General features: G+C 45.0%; 3 protein-coding genes across 3 annotated transcripts; all 3 read left to right on the forward strand.

Annotated features, from left to right (window-relative positions):
• Positions 1-3146: 3146 nt before the first annotated feature.
• Positions 3147-5363, forward strand: LOC116454736 (C-type natriuretic peptide 1-like). The gene is made up of 2 exons (XM_032131672.1): positions 3147-3392; positions 4303-5363. Exons 1-2 carry the CDS (start codon positions 3300-3302, stop codon positions 4606-4608), a joined length of 399 nt encoding a protein of 132 aa, XP_031987563.1. The 5' UTR covers positions 3147-3299; the 3' UTR covers positions 4609-5363.
• A 2801-nt stretch (positions 5364-8164) lies between these two features.
• LOC116454574 (natriuretic peptides A-like) lies at positions 8165-8805 on the forward strand. Its single transcript, XM_032131327.1, is given in 2 exon segments — positions 8165-8267; positions 8369-8805. Coding segments are annotated over 2 exon segments (540 nt in total).
• A 3975-nt stretch (positions 8806-12780) lies between these two features.
• On the forward strand, positions 12781-15424 carry NPPA (natriuretic peptide A). The gene is made up of 3 exons (XM_032131671.1): positions 12781-13124; positions 14628-14913; positions 15146-15424. The coding sequence occupies exons 1-3, from the start codon at positions 13005-13007 to the stop codon at positions 15160-15162; spliced, it is 423 nt and encodes a 140-aa protein (XP_031987562.1). The 5' UTR covers positions 12781-13004; the 3' UTR covers positions 15163-15424.
• The last annotated feature ends 3716 nt before the right edge of the window (positions 15425-19140 follow it).

Consider the following 19140-nt stretch of genomic DNA (forward strand, 5'->3'; position numbering starts at 1 on the left):
AGAGAGGAAAACATCCCCTCTTCATCCATTCAAAGAGATCATTGAGCATTAATTAGTGAGTACAGAACAGATCAAAGGCAAATACATCCTCAGGACCCCAGACCAGAGTAGTGCCAGCACTGACTCGGTCCCTTTACTGGCCTTTACCCTCCCACAGAAGGTGCTGTGGGACAGGAAGAGGAGACAGGACAGTGTGTAGTGGCCCTATGGGATGACCAGCCCACGAAGGAAGCTCCTTCCAAATTTCCTGATAGTGAAGGCTTGGTTTATTTCCCATGGATGCGCTATCTCAGACACCAGGAGATCCCAATTCCTCCCAGTCCCAGCCACTCCTAAGGCAGGGACCAAACTCTCCTCTGGATTGTGCTGGAGCAGATGCAGCCAATACATGTCAGCTGTACCCCAGGTGAGTGAGCTCAGTCTCTGTGCTCAGTCCCTTCTCAGGATGGAGAACTGCTGTTGCAGATCCCCCGTGTCCCCTCCTGCAGTTGGGCCCTGCTGTCAGCCCATCACCAAAGGCGAAGGCAGGGAAGTGCCAGAAGAGCACAGAGAGCTCCTGCAGCTGGGCACTGACCGCCCAGGCCTGCGCTCATGGTGACACCAGGCACTGAGCCTGCACAGTCCAGCTCCAGCCCCCTCAGGAGAGGGCAGGGGAGGGGGACACCAGGAAAGCGCTTGGAGACCACAGCTAAATGTTAATGTCTCAGTGAGGGGCTGCTTGTGCCAGCTTCCCTCATGGACTCAGCAATTCCACTGTGATGAAAGCGCTGCAGACACGTCACTGCCCTTTCAGCCAGCCAGGGAATGTTGGCCGGAGCAGCTGGGAAGGAGAGGGAGGCTAAAGGGGTCACGGAGCAAGGAAGGAGGAAGATGAGTTACTACAGCTGTGCTCTAATGATATCTACCTAAGCCTAGTTGATGTGCTATCAGTTTCAGAGCTCAGCTTCCTCATGGGATGAGGCAGGGATACCCCCAGAGGAATAGTTTGCCCAAATCCTACTCTTTAATCAGATTTCTGCTGATACAGGAGAAATATCTCAGGAAGCTTGGAAACAATTTATTGTTGGAGATGAGCAACACACATCAATCTGCTGCCTTCTTGAAACTTCCTTCCACCCTATATGAAGGATCTGCCATACAAAGGAACACTTCAAAAAGGGACACAAACCCATTTCCTACCTCCAAAATATTTTCTATTGTCCTCAGGGGTTCCTCCCTTCTTATAGGCTGACGACTGTGCTGAAGTCTCCGTCTTAGCTGCACCACCTCAGTGATAGATCTCTGTGAATATTCAGACACTGAGTTCAATGCTAGTCTGAGCCCTGAGAAGATCTGGAATGTAAAGCAGACATTTGCTGGATGTCTTTCTAACTACATCTTGCCACTGCACCAAATCTGATCTGAACCCAGCTGTGGGCTACCTGGACTGAAGCTTCCCTTGCTGTCTGGGTTATGCAGCACTCTCTGAAACACACTCACATGAAGTGTCATTGTTTGAGGAGATGGAACATCCTTTTGTTGTGTTTATGGACAGCATTCTGCTGCAATCCATTAGGATGAGAGGCAATGACACAAATGGCAACAGGGAAAATTCCAAGTAGATATTAGTAAATCATTGTTTCTTGAAGGTTTTCAAAATTCAACTTGACAAGGCATTGAGAAATTTCATTTAAGTTGGCTCTGCTTTAGCACAAGATTGCACCACAGACCTCTAGAAGCCCTCTCCAGCCTTAATTATTCTTTTACCAACATAGTCATAGATCAGGACTGTGCTAGTGTATGAATGTCCAACAGTAACCAGAGAGACAATTCAGCAGAACCCCAAAACAACTTCAGAGATCTCAAGGTCCAGAAGATTTATTATCCACATTATGCAGACCTGTGACAAGCCAATCAAAGCAACAAAACAATTCTGGGCTTTTGCAGAGGAGAAAAGATGAACCTGAAACTGCCCCGACCTTTTCTTACAGCGTTGTTACCCTGTGAAATACACACCTCAAACCTCTGGGATGATGATTTCATTTACTAATAAGATTCATATCAAGTGTGGTTTTCACCAACATCAAAAACAAAAAAATCCCAACAATATAATAACATCAGACTTCCCTTTCCATCACAGAGGGATGTTTATGTCTCCTTACAACACCCATTTCTAGAGACACCTAAAATTATGCCTTAAACTGATCTGCACATGAAAAAAACATTGAAAACATTAAACCTGCTGGCACATCACAGAATTATTTTTTCCAAGCTTCCAGGACCAACAAGTTGATACTGAAGACTGGTTTGCAAGCTTTCAGTAACTCAAATATCAGATGAAAAATGCCAGATGGTCCTTACTTTCCATTTCCTTCATGTAGGTCCAGCTTGATGGCCTTTAACTCTGTGCATCACATGTGTGCAAAAAGGCCTTGAAAGGGCAAGATGTATTATTGCATACTCAGGAACATTTCAATTTTTCAGTGAAGCCAAATTTCAAGCCTGTTCTTCCTTTCAGACTGATTGCAGATTTAATATAAATTGTGCACAATAGACTGAGAAAGATCATATAAAGGAACTATTTTAAGCTGGATCCAGGGAAAGAGGAATTTATTCCTCAACTTAAGCCTTGTAGAAGTTGTCTGTGCATGTCAGCCTGTTTTTGGCCACACTCACAGTCATTCAGGCCAGTAACTATTGCAACTTGTCATATTTTTCATACTTGGTTTTCCCTTCTTCTCCAAATCACACTCTTTCATCTCTTAAGTCAATAACATTATATTAATAAGTTATATTATTATGCTATAATATCATGTTATTATGCAATGACACTCATTTCTTACACAGCATGTTTTCTTAGCCCATCCCGCTGGTTTGGTGCTTCACAGTGACAAAGGAGCCAGGTGAATGTGTCATGGATACCATTCACTTCCTGTCTTACTTTATAGTTCTCTCATAATTATTTTTCTCTGGATGAAAAAGAAAGGTTTAGCGGTCAGCCCAAGCAACACTGAGCTGTTCTCACTCATGTACATCAGTGGCACCAAGACAGAAGAATGATGCTGCATTGCCTAAGTGGAAAATACTCCTTTAATTCACCATTAGGAAAGAGAACTATTTCCTCCCTCCTCCTCCTCCACCTCCTCCTCCTCCTAGGTCGATGAAAACACATCAAAACCTCAAACCAATCCTTGCACTAGCAGGAACTCAAAAGGTAGACTTGGGAGGGGTTGGAGGAAGATATAAATGCTGATAGCTGGAGACACAGAGCAACATTGAACTGGAGAGACTTAAGGGTAGAGGAATCAGAGACACCAAACATGAATCTGAAACTCCTTTTTTGCCCTGGATTCCTTCTGCTGCTCATTGTCAGTCAAAACCAGGCAGAGGCCAGATCCATTTCCAGCTTACAGGTAAGTGACTGGCTGCTCAATAGAGCTGAAAGAAGCTGATGCTTCTTTAGGATTTAGACACGTCATATGAGCTCTGTTTCTTCCAACCCCAGCTTAAAGAGACATCATAACAGCAGGAATGCTGAGATGGGCAGACACAGATTTATTAAACGGAGGAAGCTAAAGTCATTGATCACTGGATTTTAATTTCTAATCACATGAGGTAACTGAAAGGAAAATGTTTGGGGGGTTTTCCTGTGGTTTCAGTTAGGGGATTGTACATTTAGGGTCATCCTGTGACTGAGTGAAGCAATAAGCTTTGGGAGTAAAAGAAATTATTCTGGAAGGACTGTGATCTAAAACCCTAGAGCAGTCACCTGCATGCTCCTCCCTGAAGCCCCTGGTTTTAGCTGAAAAAGAAATGCAGGATCTCCTCCTCAGCTCAGTTGTGCTGCAATGCAGCCCCTGCTTATGACTACCAGGTGTAGAATATAAGAAAAAAGAAAGTGTGTATGTGTACCTGTGTGTATTTGTTTGTGCAGGAATTCCAGGTCATTATAAAACACATTTCATTTACTGCACTAGGGAGCTGGCATTGCCACATATCAAGTAACCTCCCAGTGCGTAAAGAAATGTCTAACATAATCCTTCAGAATCAATTTCAGCATGTCTCCTGCCATTGCATTAATTCTCTTGGATATCAACTATTTTTTTCTTGTTCTTTATTCACAATTTTTTAGGCCTTTTTCAATTTTTTCATCATTTATCCCATATGCCCAGTTCCAGGAAAGACTTAACTGGCAGTCTGGCAGCTCAGACATATGTCCTCAAACTCAGCACTGAGTATGGCTTATATGGAAATAATGAGAGTTTCCAAAATCCCTCCTTCTCCTCTATTCCCTTTCTGCCTTCTACTCTTCCCTTTTTCCAGAGTCTGTCCAAATTGTTAGATGAGGACCTGGAGCATCCCCTGGTCTCAGAAGAGAGGGACCATGAGCAAGATGACCTGATCCCAGCAGGTGTCTTTGATCAGCAAGACACTGAACTCCAGTGGATCCAAAACACCAGGGACCAGCCCGAGAGCATGTCCATGGGTGATAGTGCAATCCGGAGATTCTTCAGCGACCTCCTGAGTTTATCCCGTAGATACCAAGGCAGAAGCAAAAAAGGCCTCTCCAGGGGCTGTTTTGGTGTCAGGCTAGACAGAATTGGGTCACTGAGTGGACTGGGATGCTGACTCTTCGCTATGGTAAGAGAAAGACAGAGGCTGCTGGTCTGTGTATTCATATATAACTTGCAGAAATATGCAAAAGAGCAGAGTTAATTCAACTTCAAGGAAATGGTGCCTTAAAGTAACTTTTACCGTCCTATCACAAACACAGTTTACTATTTCACTTTCCTCAGAAGTCACTGTCTTCAGATAGAGACTTAAAACCTGTGAATGCCACACCTCTGCTTTACCTGCTTTTCCTCCTTTCTCTGAGTCAGCTGTAAGCATTTCATCTTGTCTTAGAAGACCAGAGAGGTTTTTCACCAGCTCCTCAGGGATACTTGTTTCAATCCGAACAAACTCTAAGCAGAACAGTGGAGCTAAATCTGCCACTAGAACAGTAAGAAATCAGTTAACTTCCATGTGTGAAATCCTGTACAGTTCTCTTTCTATTACTTATTCCTCTTCTTTATTGACAGGACTGACTTCGGGGTTTCAAAGCACCTCTTGCCTTTTAGTGAGATATTCAGCTCTTTTTCATATTGGCCTCACCAATCCATCTACTACATGATGTACTGAGCAAATGCAGCCACCGCTCCCCTGACATACTTGGCCAACAGAACACACCTTTGCTGTACTGCCTGTTTGTATCAGTTATTTGTGAACATCTATCTGAAAATTAATTACAGAAAACTACATTTGTACTGTTTGTTTACTGAATGTATAAATAAACAAGTCTCATTATGTCACAGATAATAAACTGTTTTCCATAATGTAACGAATTTGCTTCAAGGTTTGCTGCGTGATTTGTTCATATTTCATTCCTGAAATAGAGCCTTAGTTTGCAGTTAGACACTAGAATTCAGGAGCATTTCAGAGGGCTGCTGTCTGGTGAATAGAGACCAAGATACAAAGCCCCGAGTCTCTGACCCACAGTTTGAACAAAGGGCAGCTCTCTTAGCAGACATCACCAGAAAGCAGTGACTCTGCATTTAGATCTGCCACGGACAGAGGAAAACAAATTTTTCTTAGCAGTAAATTTGGTTGGGGGTTTTTTTATTAAAAAAAAAGAAACAAAAAACCTCCAACCAAAAAAAAAATTCCAAATCTAACCCCAAAACAATGCTACCCTTCCTTGAAGGAAATTCAAAGGCACCCTGCTCTTCCATAGGCAGATCCAGGTATTTCAAAGCACTGAGAAGAAAACTGAAAAACATATCCTGAAGGCTGAAGGCTTCTTTTTTAAACATTTTTGGTTAGGTCTTATGTTGTTTGCTAGTTAATCTGTTTAAGTTAACTTTAATAACAAAGCAGCAGCAGCTGTGAAAATGCCCTGAAAAGATACTTGTTGCCATTTACATAGACAGCCCTGAGTACAAGTTCTCCAATGATGGACTAGTCCATAATGAATTTATTACATTCTGTATTGCCTTTCCTAAGAAAAAAATCACAAGAAAATTAAGATTTCCACCAATCAAATAAAGAATTAAAGTTCAGAATGAAAACTGTGTCATTCTTTCATCTTCCAGCATAATTCTATACCAATTGCTAGTCTATACATGGCTTAACACAAACTATTTACTTAGGCTAAGACGAAGCACACCTGCTCCCCCCTGCTTGGGGGAGCTTAACAGTAAGCATCCAGCTTTCTTAAGAGTCCCTCTTCAGGTGTGCTACCCCGGGGCTGGCCAAGGTGCAGCCCATGTGGTGGAAAGGTTAATCCACACAGCCCATGGACATCAGGGTGTCAAAAAATGTAGAGCCAGTATCTTGTGATAGCTGGTGCTAATGGGAAGGTAACAGCCTCCTTTCTAATAATTCTGAGTCTCAAACTTGTTCCCAGCTCCCAGTAACTCTAGAGCAGGGATGTTCTCACAGACATAAAGGCTTTTTACTGTTGAAATTTCACTGAAAACCCAGTGAAGGACAAGTGTTACCGAAGTTTATTTGCAGAAAAATAACAGAGGTCAGAGGAGGTTGAAGTCTGAGCTGTGAGCACTTGTGAACAGAATCCTACAGAAGATGAATAAGAAACAGATAAGAGTTGCAATTAGAGAGGTCGAGCTGGTAATGTGCCATCCCATCACCTGGCATTTTGTGGGAACATTTTAAAAAGGCACTTTTCTGAAAGCAAGAACAATTTATTTCACATAAAAGGCTCTATAATTAGATCCTCAGGACTGAAGCCAGGTGTGTTTGTACTTTAGGTAATTTGCTGAGTTCTATTAGCATTTAAATAATCAAAGCTAAGCTTTGAAGTGAGGATGCCAGTCAGATGGGGGAAGCTTATCTCTAACTGTGCCATTTCCATCTTTGCCAAGCAGCAGTGCGTGAATTTACAGACCAGGGTTACAGAAGTTGCTGAGGAGAAAAGCCTCCAATAAAAGTACTCCTACATGGAAAGAAATATACAGATATCTTTCTTAAATATGTGTGCTTTTGGGGTACCTGATTTTAAGTGATGTTAGGCAGCAATCAAGATTTGGTCTCATCCAAGACTCACTTCTGGCTAGCTTATTAACAGAGGCCCAGTTGTATTTATTCCCCTTGATCATCACACAGATCCTGTTCAGTCTCACTGCTTTATCCCTTTCCACTCCCATCTGTCTCCAGTACACACAAAATTGAGGATAATGCACATCCTCACCCAGACCTGCTTTCATTCTCTATCAACAATAACCCTCTCACCTGACATGATCTTCCTTCATTCAGGTACCATGCTTTCAAAACACACATCCCCTTTCTCTGCCAGGTTCTTCTTTGCTGTGTTGCTTTAAACAAACCCACTTGCCAATTGTTAAAACAGCTGGATGCAAAAATCACTGTCCCACACCAGTTGATATTGCTGGTTTCCTTCAATTCTAAGCAAAAGGACAGAAGGCAGAGGCTTAGTGAAATTGCTTTAATGTTACCCAGGCAGTGAATGAAAGAAAGGACCCTATCTGCTGTTCTGCCTCTTACAGAAGGAAGGGTTACAAAGGTAAGGGTTTGGTGACAATACCAGAGAACCATTATCAGAGGAACTTTCAAAGAAGGAAAATCTCCTAAACCCAAGTCTCAGGACACGGTCTACTCACATAGCACAAAAATTTGTATACAGAGAAGAAAAAGCTGTTATCCAAAGAGCTGCTGCAGACAGAGAAATGATCCATCCCTCAGCCCCTTGGAGGGCAAATCAACCCAGCTCTCAGCTCCTGTGTGTCTGAGACAGAGCAAACAGGCTGAAAGTGCAAGGTTCTTTTACTGCATCAACTTCAACCTAACAGTGATGGAGAGCGGAGGGAGAAGAAATCACTGGGAAAATAGGCGCTGCCAGGAGGGGAGATGACTAAGGGCAGTTCTCTCCCCCTGGAGCAATTGCTGCACTCAGAAGACCACCAGCTCCTGGAGGATGACCTGTGGGGGCAGCTGCAACCAGTTTCCTTATCGAAGCCAAAGGGCACAGTGCAGCACTTGGGCTCCTGCTGGGATCTCGCAGGAGGCAGCTGAGCTCCCTCCAGGGGGCAGAGTGCGGATATAAGGAGGGGCATCCAATGGCAAGGAAGCAATACAGTATCGAGATGATGATAGGGATAGGGGTAGGATGCAGCTCCCGGCTCTCTGCTGCGTGGCCTCGCTGCTGCAGCTCGTTATGCCGTGGGCAGGGGAGCAGGCGGCCGGTGAGGAGCTCAGTGCTGAGCTGCGGTTCCTGCAGACACCGGGGCCGGGACTCCCAAGGCAGCCACCCGCACCCGTCCCGCCGGGGCGAAGCGACAGGAGCGGGGCTCCCTATCCCTCCTCTCCTCCCCTCTCCAGGACTTCCTGGAGTCGCTACGGCAGCTCTGGGAAGGGGAAGGGGAACCGAGCCCGGGAGACGAGCCGGTGGCCGGGGCCGAGGACGGCGGCTCCGAGTGGGAGCTCTCGAGGGGCGGAGAGCGGCCGGGCGGGGATTCCGGTCCTGGCCCTAGACCTCCTCAGCTGGCGGAGGGATAGAGCCAGTGGAAGAGCCTCCTGTCCTCCCTCAGACGGAAGCACTTTTCCTACTGCTTTGGGACGAAGATGGAGAGGACCGGCGAGCAGACGGGGCTGGGATGCGACCAACACAAACCCCGTAGATGCCGGAGCAGGGCAGGCCGGGGCAGCCGCCGGGAGCTGCCGCTGTCCCCGGCTGAAAGCCTCGGAGCGGCTTCTCCCGCAGCTCTCTGCGCTTCTTTTACAGGTTTCTGGAGCAGATGGAGAAGCTGAAGCCGGGACCGGCTGCAAGAGCTTCCTGAGTCTCCAGGCCAGTGTTCAGCAGCCACACCATCAGGCTGCACTTGGACACGCCACGGCAGTGGGGTACGGAGCAATAAACTTTTTACAAAGCCTACATTGCCTTTTTTGAGTGGGGCTTTTTTTCGGTCACGGTTTAGCAAATGGTCAGAGGATACAGAAATCCCCTCCAAAGCGCTCCTCTCCCTCTGCTCTAAGGGCTCGGTCCTGACCCTGGCCAGAACATCCCACCCGTTCTGGACAAGCTTTTTGCTGGAAGGTCGCAGCAGCAGGAAGGATGGTAGTTGCATCCTTCCACGACTATGTCAGTAACCCTCCACGCTGTACTGAAGTAGCACTGCCAGGCACCGCTGCCAGCTCTGGGACCGTGGCAGGGGATGCCTTTCCCGATGGCTTCACTGCTGCTACCAGAGAATCCTCCCCGGAGGTGGGCACTGGGGCTCGGGGTTAACTCCAGGTAGTGTCCTACACACGCCCCTATGCCATGGGCTAAGCCGCTGGTATCAGTGCCAGGCTTGGCACGGCAGACCGGCATGGGGTGACCTCTAAGGACAGAGGGGCTCCATCGCTTTGAAAATACACCTGGCAGTGGCTGCCGGTGCAGGCGAAGGGCCGCAAGGGCTTCAGCACCCGGGACAGACGCCAATGGCCCGGCACGCCGAGCGCCGGCCCCGCCGGGCTCCCCCCGCCTGCCCGGGGCTCCCTGTAGCCTGCACTGAGCCTGGAAAGTCCAGCAAAGGAAGGGGCAGCCGCAACACAGAGATAATATATCCCGATCACGAGGAGAAACAATCCGTGTTTAGGGTGAAAATTGATTTCTCCCCTTGGAAAAAGTGAGGCACCACTTAATGGCAGTATGGCCACTCCAGACATTTTTACATTTTTACATTTCTGTTTTGATTTTTGTCTGATGGCCTGATCTCTTCATTTCCTTCTCAATCTAACTAAAGTGGAGAGAAAGAGAACCTAGGGTGGGGTGTGGCATAGTTTTGTCAAAGGTTTTGTCACTGGGAGATGAAAGAAATACAAATCCAGCCTCTTCCTCAGGACAGGAGATTCTGTACAACCAGCTCACACTCTTCAGCGCGGAATGGCAGTAGAAGAATGGACATCACTGGAAGGATGTGCAGCAGGTCAGGGCAGCACTTAGGGCAGGTCTATCCATCAGCAGATGGAACCCACATGGCACCAGCCCCCAGGTTTACAGTCCTTAGCCCTACAGGGCTGGAAAACAAGGACATAAAAAACAAGGACATAGAATCATCTTGCTGGGGAAGGGGCAGTGTGACCTCAGCTGAGCTCTGTCCATCCTCCTCATCACAGGATCCATGCACAGGCTGCCAGCAGCACCCTTGGTACTCTCCCTCTCTGATCTGAGCAACCAGAGCTGCTCTAATGGAGCCTCATGTCCTCACACCTCCCATCCCATACCCTGGGACACAGAGAAAATGTGCCAGATTCCCAGCCCTAAAACCATCCACAGTAAGCTTTTTAGAAGAACCTGCTGCCCTGTTAAGGCAGACATTTTACTAGGGAAATGCCCAGCTGAGCATGGGCAATGCCTAGATCTTGACTCTCCACTGCTGGGCTATAAAGCCTAAAGTTCATATTAATTTACCAGGGTGATGACACTGAGATAAACAAACGAGTTTTATAGCTTTAACAATGATGAGCTGAGTTCTGACACTTCACACCCCATTTGCTTTGGCAGAACTGCAAGATGGATAATTGCGGGCAGAATTTGGCTGTGAAAATACAACAGCTACTGTGACAGGCAGCCATTTTATCCCATCTCTACACTTCACTACATTGTACATGAAATAGAGCACAAAAGCTCCCTGTCTTAGAAAAGTACTGTTGAGGCTGAAGTCATGCTGCGGTATCTCATTTATCTGCCATGGAACACAGAAGATGAAAAGGAACAAACCAGTAAAGAATGGAGTATCTCAGGGTCTGACTTAATGACTAAAATCCTGGAAAATTAGATTGTTTCACAGGGGCAGGTCACTCAAAGCAAAATATTTCACATCTGAGATTAATATTGTGTCCCTCAATTTCTTGCTGCTGGGTTTGTGCCCCAGGGGCTGCTGTACAAAAAAAAAGACACAAAGGAAAACTCAGAGCAAGCTACAAAATGTTTTTGTACAGAGAGAGCACTAGAGAATACTTAGTGCATGGGGGGATGTGAAAGGAAAAAAACAAAAACCACAACAATAACAGATTCTAATTATCTTAAATTGAAGACTCAAAATTAATGAATAATTCTGGTTTATCTTCTCCCACTTTTGCAGTTTACAAAACAAAGTTACACCTTGGCACAAACAAGCATGCACTCACCAAGAGCAGCAGAAAGAGAATACTTGTTGCTAATTAATTAATTAATTATACAGACACTGCAGTATAAAGTGTTAATTAAAAAAAAGAAGCTGTCAGGATCTTAGTTCTTTTTTAAAAGCACAAAATAAGAAAGTGTTGGAGCACACAATAATAGAAAAAACTAGTATTGCCTCCATGTTCTGAAAAAATAAAGCATTGAAGAAAAATAGAGCTTTTATAATAAAGGGCTTCATCAGAACATACACAGAGTTGGGCTGACTTCAGGCTATATTAGGAAAAAGTAGCATTTGAGCGTGACTTCACAACCTTGAGAATGTCCGTTCTAGTATAATTTTGGTAGCTGATCATGTGAACAGTACATGCACATGTTTGTACACAAACATCATGTTAGACATTTAAGACATGAGAAATACTTTATCATTCTATTATTATTTTGAAAGTGTACTCAGGATATTCTTTCAAGATTTATGTTCATATGAAGAGTCAACAAATTATTACTAGACTGACATTCAACTTATACATTTGCTGCTGTTTCAATTTAAAGTAACAAGAAACATTAGGAAAATGCAAGAAAAGCCATTGCTTCATGATTTAGAACTCTTGCATTTCTGTAAAAAGATTAATTTTTAGTTGTACTATATGCACAAAGACACCAATGGAAGAGGAATTTGAAGCAATTCTGTACTTTTGTAATTTCTCATTTAAGAATAGGCAGTTTCTAGCTAATTTTATGACATTTAGCACTTAAGGAAACAAATACTTTTTGTTTTTAATATACATATATAAAATATAAAGATTTTTAACTCCTCACAAAACACACATACACACAAATTCATCCATTCTTCCTTTGGGACAGATTCTGATACCTTTCTGAATAACACCAAAAGCCATCTATTTAAGTTCTCATCGAGCAAGTTTCTTTCTTGTATAAAAGTAAAATAAGATTCTTGCTGAATCTGGCTGCCTGTTTTTAAAATTTTATTGATGCAGGGTCAAGCCTTACCATCGATGCTTAAAGAAATCCCACTATTTAAACATTTGGCTGTTAATAAACACTAGTGTTTTCCAGTGGTGCCGAAGCCGATTGTCGCAGAGGGCTGGAGGCACTCGCTGTCCCCACAGTCAGTCTGCACTGAGGTGCAGATCGAGGTGCTGCTCTTGTTGGTAGCACACAAAGCCTCAGTGGTGAAATCCCTTCAATTGTAATAGGAAAAGAGAAGTGGCCCAAATCTGGGATTTTCAGCCCAGTCTGTGGTATGTGGTGGCCGCGCATATTCCATATATAGAAGGAAAGTGTGCACAATACTTCAGGTGTCCTAAAAGTCGATTTATCTTCGTGCTTGACTCTTCACCAAATACTCATCTGAAAGCCTGTTGTTTCCCCTCTAAAAGGCAATTTCCTTATGGAAATCTAACTGAGCAAAGTTTAGAGCAGTTTCGGGATTGTTTCCCATCTCTGTAAATCTGACCATAGGGGTCTCTTGAAAGAGAATTGCTAAGAATTTCCAACTGGACTATGTAATCACAGCGCCTGGTATCTAGAGGAGGGGGAGTGACATGAAATCACTGACTTGTGACATACATTCCTCAGCAATAGCAGCTGCTGCCTAATGACAGCTAATAAAGGGAATCTTCCCTTGACAGAGCTGCATGCCTACAGTGGGACTGGAATGTGCCCAAGATAAACCCACTGATAACCTAGGAAGCAGGGATCACCCAAAGAGTATAAAAGACAAGCTTCAGAAGAGAGACAACAGGAGAAGGAAGAGAGAGACTTGAAGGGACATCTCAGAAGAAACAGCTTGAACTTCCCTATTCCCAGTGAAATCGGCGCCATGGACACTAAGGGCTCATTTTTCTATGGCTTCCTCTTGCTGCTGCTCATCCAGCTCCAGTCCAGCAGTGCCAATCCTATCTACAGCTTCAGCCCTGCCGAGGAACTGGCCAGCATGGAGGTGAGGACCTCATTTAAAAGGTTAAACTTTTGGGGCGGTTAGCAGAGTGTGAGGTGATGCTTTGCCTTCCTTTTGCATGATCAGACCCCAATAACCACATCAGCCATCCATGCTGGGGGACAAAGCCTCAGCTCTTCAAAGGGGTTCAGAGAAGCTCTGTAGGGCAATATTCTCCCGTGTTGAGTTTACCGAAGCTCCTAGGCAGTAGTGGGAATCAAAACTGATGTTGTAGGATGTCTTCTTTGGGGTTTTGGTTCTTTTTCTTTCAAAGATACATCTTCCTGGGAGCAAAGTTCCAGGAAAGGAAAAAATCATCAGAGTAGCTCCATGAGAACAAATAGAAAACTTTGATGTGGGGTCCTGTCTATCCCACTAAATGGCAGAATAGTGACGCAGGGCAGCCATATGGCTCTAGCTTTGTGAATTTGAGAGATCTGGTTGCATACAGATGAACAATGAGGCTGTAAAGAGGAGCAACCAAAGACAAACTTTTAGAAATATTACTAGAAGAATAACAATCATTTAGTGTGGCTCATCCAGAAAAGCTTCCAGAGTTATAAAATTACCAGCTAAGAATTTTAATGAATAATAGAGAAAATCCATTGTTATAGCACAGTACAAGCTTGAGACTCTGATGGAATCTAAAAGCTCAAACCTTTCCTTGGGCTGGTACCAGTGACCAGCTTCTCAAAGCTGTTCTCGGGCCCTAAGAACAAACTCCCTGAGCTGGTAAGGACAGTTGAAGATCAAACCGCCTCTGGGCTGTTTCCAGCAGCCGGAAAGAGTGGTTTCCAAATGCCTTCACTCTCGGGCAAGCCATAAGGCTCATTCCTTTCTATTCAAATTCTACAGATGGGCAATTACATTCCTCTGATTGGTTGAGCTGCCCTTGAGGAGGTTATCTGAACCCAGTTACACAAAGCTTTACAAATTACAAAAAAATGGTACCCAGGAAGTAATCACACAGCAGGTGTGAATTTACCATACAGGTATTTTCAGTTACTTTAAGGAGCAGCAATCCTGTAACCCCTGGGGCAGAGATTAGTGAAAACACCAAGAGCTTCTCCAAGTGATGTCCATTGAGATAGCCAGGGGTGACAAAGCAGCAACTTCTGAGAACGTGGGAGTGGGCTATGTGGCTAGAGGTTCTCTCAGACTGTGTACCACTGGTGGGCTGAGTGGTATCTCCCTGTGCAACCCACATATTGCATTTTCTTCTCTGCCAAGATATCTTCTAACCTTGCCAGTAAGATACACATGGTGGCAAGCAGCTTCATTCAGTTCACTAGCTGAAGCTGTATCTTCCCATAGATGGAATTACTGTGAACAGGGATATAATGCAGAGGACAGAGCCCAACGACCACTAGTAAGGCTGGGATCCAACCTGTCAGTCTCTCTAGAGCGGCCTATGGGACCATCGATGAATGCAGAACAGAATGACTGGAAGAGTTAGCAAATGACCACAAAACAAGGAGTTTTATTAATTTAATCCTTCTCTTATAGGCTCTGCTGGAAAGACTGGAGGATAAGTTTGCAATGATCGAAGCCCTGGAGTCCAATCCTGACCTGCAAGAACGCAAAACCCAGGAGGAGATCCTGTCGGAACTCGTCGATGACAGTGACAACCAGAAGGCTGAACGCAGGCTTGTACCCAACACCCCTCCGTCCTACAGGGACCCCTTCCTCAAGAGACTGAGGGGGCTGCAGATGCCCAGGATGATGAGAGATTCTGGCTGTTTTGGGAGGAGGATTGATCGGATCGGCTCCCTGAGTGGGATGGGTTGCAACGGTGAGTCTTGTCTAAGCCATTTCACTGAATAGCACAGACCACGTCCATGCCATGGGATAGGGGAGGAGCAGCTTCTCATTTAAGTCTTTAAGAAGACACAGTCTGAGAATGGAATTAATTTAAGCCTAGTATTTAAGGTAGTACTGTTTTTTTAAAAGCACTGCTGACAATGGTGACACGTACCAAGACAGAAACAGATTCTAGTAACATTTATTTCATGTTTGGCTTGCAGGTTCCCGGAGAAATTAGGATCAACCTCCCTATCTCCTGCTCTGAAGAATGCTTTACAGTACCCCTTCCTCCCAAGATGAAAGCCAGATTCTTTCTAAGTTCCTCCACAGAAAGTTATTCCTATTTTTATTTATTTATTTATTTATTTATTTGATGTTTTTTAAAGAACATTTCTTACGCTAGCACTGAAAGACCATCTTTAAATAAAACTAACACATTAGACATCTGTGCTGGACCTCTCTCCTGTCTGTTGCATTAAATTTTCTTGTATTTTCCTAAAGTCAAAATCTTAAGTTTTATTGGTATTCTGGTACCCACAAGCCTGGATCTTACATGAGACAGAAAAAGCATGAACTTGGTAAAAATGAAAATGAGTTTTTCACGAGAGGCTTTTCCTCTGTACTAAGAAATGCTAACAGATTAGCAGGAAAAAAAAAAAACTTGCTTAACATTGAAAGACCATAATGAGTCTTTCTATAGACAGGGTTTCAGTAATAAGAGAGTCCTTTTGCTGGTTTTGATTATTTGGTCATGGGAACTGCCATAAATGCCTCATGTAAGCAAAATTCACATGAAAAGAAATAAGAAAAATCATAACACTCCACAAGTTTCAAGATAACCAGAGGGAGGAAAGGGAATTCATTGTATATGCTTTCTAGCAGTGACCAAATAAAGGTTACGAGCATCAACAGAAAGATACATTATTAACTGTGTCTTGTCTCACTCTGCATATGGCTGAGATGCTGATTCCAAGAATTTCTTGAAGGCTCTTCAAAGGGTTTGAATACTATCATGATATTCCTCGTGGGCAGGTGGGATCACTCAACTACAAAGCAGCTTGTACAGAACATTTATCACTTTCTGGGAATGGCCCCTCACAAAGCTGTTCTAACATGGCTAATGGGAACACTGGGAGCCTGATTAAGGTTTACTTAACCTTAGTTGCTAGATTTTACTAACTAGGAGCTGAATTTGACCCAAAACATATTCTAGCACCCCAACAAAGAAGTTAATATTGCCAAAACCACATTCAGTCAGCATCCCAAGGAACAAAGAGCTCGGATCCCCATGTGAGCCCTGGCAATGGCATCATGCCCAGCTAAACACAACTGTCCTGTGATTGACTGCATGTACTGCTAGGAACTGTGTTATTTTGAGCACCTCATGAGTCTCATTCCCAGAATCTCAGTGCATTCCCAGTCTCATTCCCATGTACCTGAGTATCCTGGAAAGCTTGTTCAGGGCTTAAGAAGGCAGCACCAGGACAGACTCAGCTGAAACAGTCCAATTCTGATTTTGCTTATGCAAATGCACATGGGAACAGAAATACTACCCGGTGAGGATAAGGTATTGGAAGGCAGGTGTTCCAGAGCTGCTGACAAGAGCTCTCAGGGACCACAGCTCCAGGGAAAGGGTAAATTCAAGTGCACACCCCTCCTGCACAGGGCCAGTCACAGCTAAGGCTGCTGCAACACTTGATTAGGGCTCATGTCACACATCACGTTTCTGACAAGCCACCCTCCCAGTCACTCCCTGCACTGCTGACAGGGCCTCCAAGAGGGATCTGTGTGCTCCACATCGGGCCTTGTGATTCTTTCCTAGCGAATAAGGGCAGAAGTCTAATCTGAGGGAATAATTTTTCTCCACTCCAACAGGAAACCACAGTGTGATACATATCCTCTCCTTCCAGCGGCACCAGCTACAGGTAAAATACTTTGTGGAATAGTGTCCACACAGGTATCCCTGACAGGAGAATAAATTCCCAGGTTAAGATTCCCAGCAGCATGCATGAGACATCTCTGCAGTAAACGCTACAGTGACTTTGCATTTACTCAATTTCACCGATCAAGGGGGTGTGAAGTCACACTTTGGGGAGCCCTTGTGGGGACAACGGGGCTTTGTATTCTAAAAAGGCTTTCCAAACACACCCACTGCAGCACAGTGGGAACATGCAGGTGGATCCCTCCAAACCAGCAATGGGCAACAGCCTAACTTCCCCTGTGCTGCTGAAAGTAAAAACAATCCACATACTTTTAACAACAGCTCTTGCTGGAACTGAATTTTACCCAGTCAAGCACAACTTCCACAGACACTGTAAACTGTCCCTCCCTGTCAGCCCCTCAAGGCACAAAACACTGATTAGTTCAGTGGAATGTGCTAAAAATGGCAAGAAGAGGCAATGCTGCCTGACCTAAAGCCAGATGGGTCCAGTATTAGCAGCAAGCCAGTTTCTGGTGGAACAAGTCTGTATTGGCTTGCAGACAGTATGTTAATAGACCCCGTGGTCTGGGAGAACTTAATTGAGGGTAAGCAGTCGAGGAAAAAAGCATCTCTGACTGGATTTTTACTGCTACTCCAATACACACACTGAGCAGTAAAGCACCCTCAGGGAAATCTCACAGCCAGGTCAGAATAGTGCTGCACTCAGGAGCAAGCACTTCGAAAAGCTGAATGGGAGAAACTCGACACTAATCAGCTCTACAAGCAAAGAACATCACCCCCAACGACAGGCAAAGCTGCCACTGTTGCTGTGAGAGCTGGATCAGAGAGAGCAGGGAACAATCTTGGGTTCGAACAGCCATCATGTAAATGAAGAAATACCCCAGTGGTACCAGGGAAGGACCAAGCTAACACCCTCCACACAGCTATAATGACATTTGCCACCTCCTGCCCTGCCAGACTTCATTCCAACTTCCTGACAGCGTTTGGCAGTACCCTTGACTGGCAGTGCATAATTCAGCAGCTTGCTTTCCTTTGGACTCTGAAACACAGTAATTCCACTGGCGTGCTCCATGCACTCTGTAAGGCATGAGCCTTGTTTGGAATAGGGGTCTGCTTGGTGTGGGGTATACTTGCAAATTAGATTTGATGGTTTCTTTGCCCCTCAGACACTGCACTATCTCTATCCAGCTTCCCACTAAACAAAATGCTTCCACTGAAATCCAAGTTGGCAGGCAATAATACTAAGAGGAGCTGTCAGCACTGCTTGGTTTCTCTAAGAAATCATATGTGAACTACAGGGCACACACCCTCTGCTGCTGCAGGGAGATGTGGAGCTGTGCCCATTCACATCCCAATCTGGCCACAGCCAGCTTGCTTGACTTACTTACCCTGAATCTTGGCCCCTAAAGGCCAAGATTTGCTGATTGACATCTGCTTGATAAGTGTGTCCCACACTTTTATGTGGGAAAGAAGGAAGATTTGTAAGACCTTCCCCCTCCATTCCCATCTCCTGGCTGCTCTCTTGGAAAACCAGCACAATCCTGTACAGAAAATGCAGAGTGGGGAGAAGGGGAAGTTTATGAAAACAGAAGGTGGTGGGAAGGCAGCTAGAGTCAGGCCTGCTATGCTGGGAATGGGGAGGATAGAAAAGAAAGATAAAACTGGTGTGGTAATTCCGCCATTCCAGAGATATTCTCTAGTATAGGCATCAAAGAGCTGCTGGGGGAGCCAACAAAGGTCTCAACGTTGTCATGTCTTATCTGTTAGTCATGAATTTTCAACACAATATTGTTTTCTACTGAAACAGGCATATATGGGTTCCAGTCTCTGCTCCAAATGCTTAAAGGATCAGTAAGATGTGTGTTAAACCATACATAGCCCATATAGCAATTGAAACAGCCTGAAGAAAAGGACACCCTGCTCACTTTTAAACCGTGATCTCAACGTCCGAACCTCACCGACCGACTCCCCTCCCTTCCCAGACAGTGGTGGAGCTCACTGCCGTCTCATCCCAGCTCCCACTAAGCCTTTTCACACACAGCATTTGAACAAACAGTGGATGCAGAGGAGACTGAGTGTATCCCACCACCGCTGGAAAGCCCTTCAGCACCCTGGACAAGAAGAGCAGCTTCACTCTCTCCCTACATCCCTGCACAGACAAAGCTCTGGGCAGACATCCTCTGTTCCTTCCAGTGCATGTTGCACGATGCACACCTAGGAATGCCCTTGCCTGTATGGGAATGTACATGCCTGTATGGGAATGCACATACACTG

The sequence above is a fragment of the Corvus moneduloides genome, chromosome 22, assembly GCF_009650955.1.
Source record: "Corvus moneduloides isolate bCorMon1 chromosome 22, bCorMon1.pri, whole genome shotgun sequence".
Classification (NCBI taxonomy): Eukaryota; Metazoa; Chordata; class Aves; order Passeriformes; family Corvidae; genus Corvus; species Corvus moneduloides.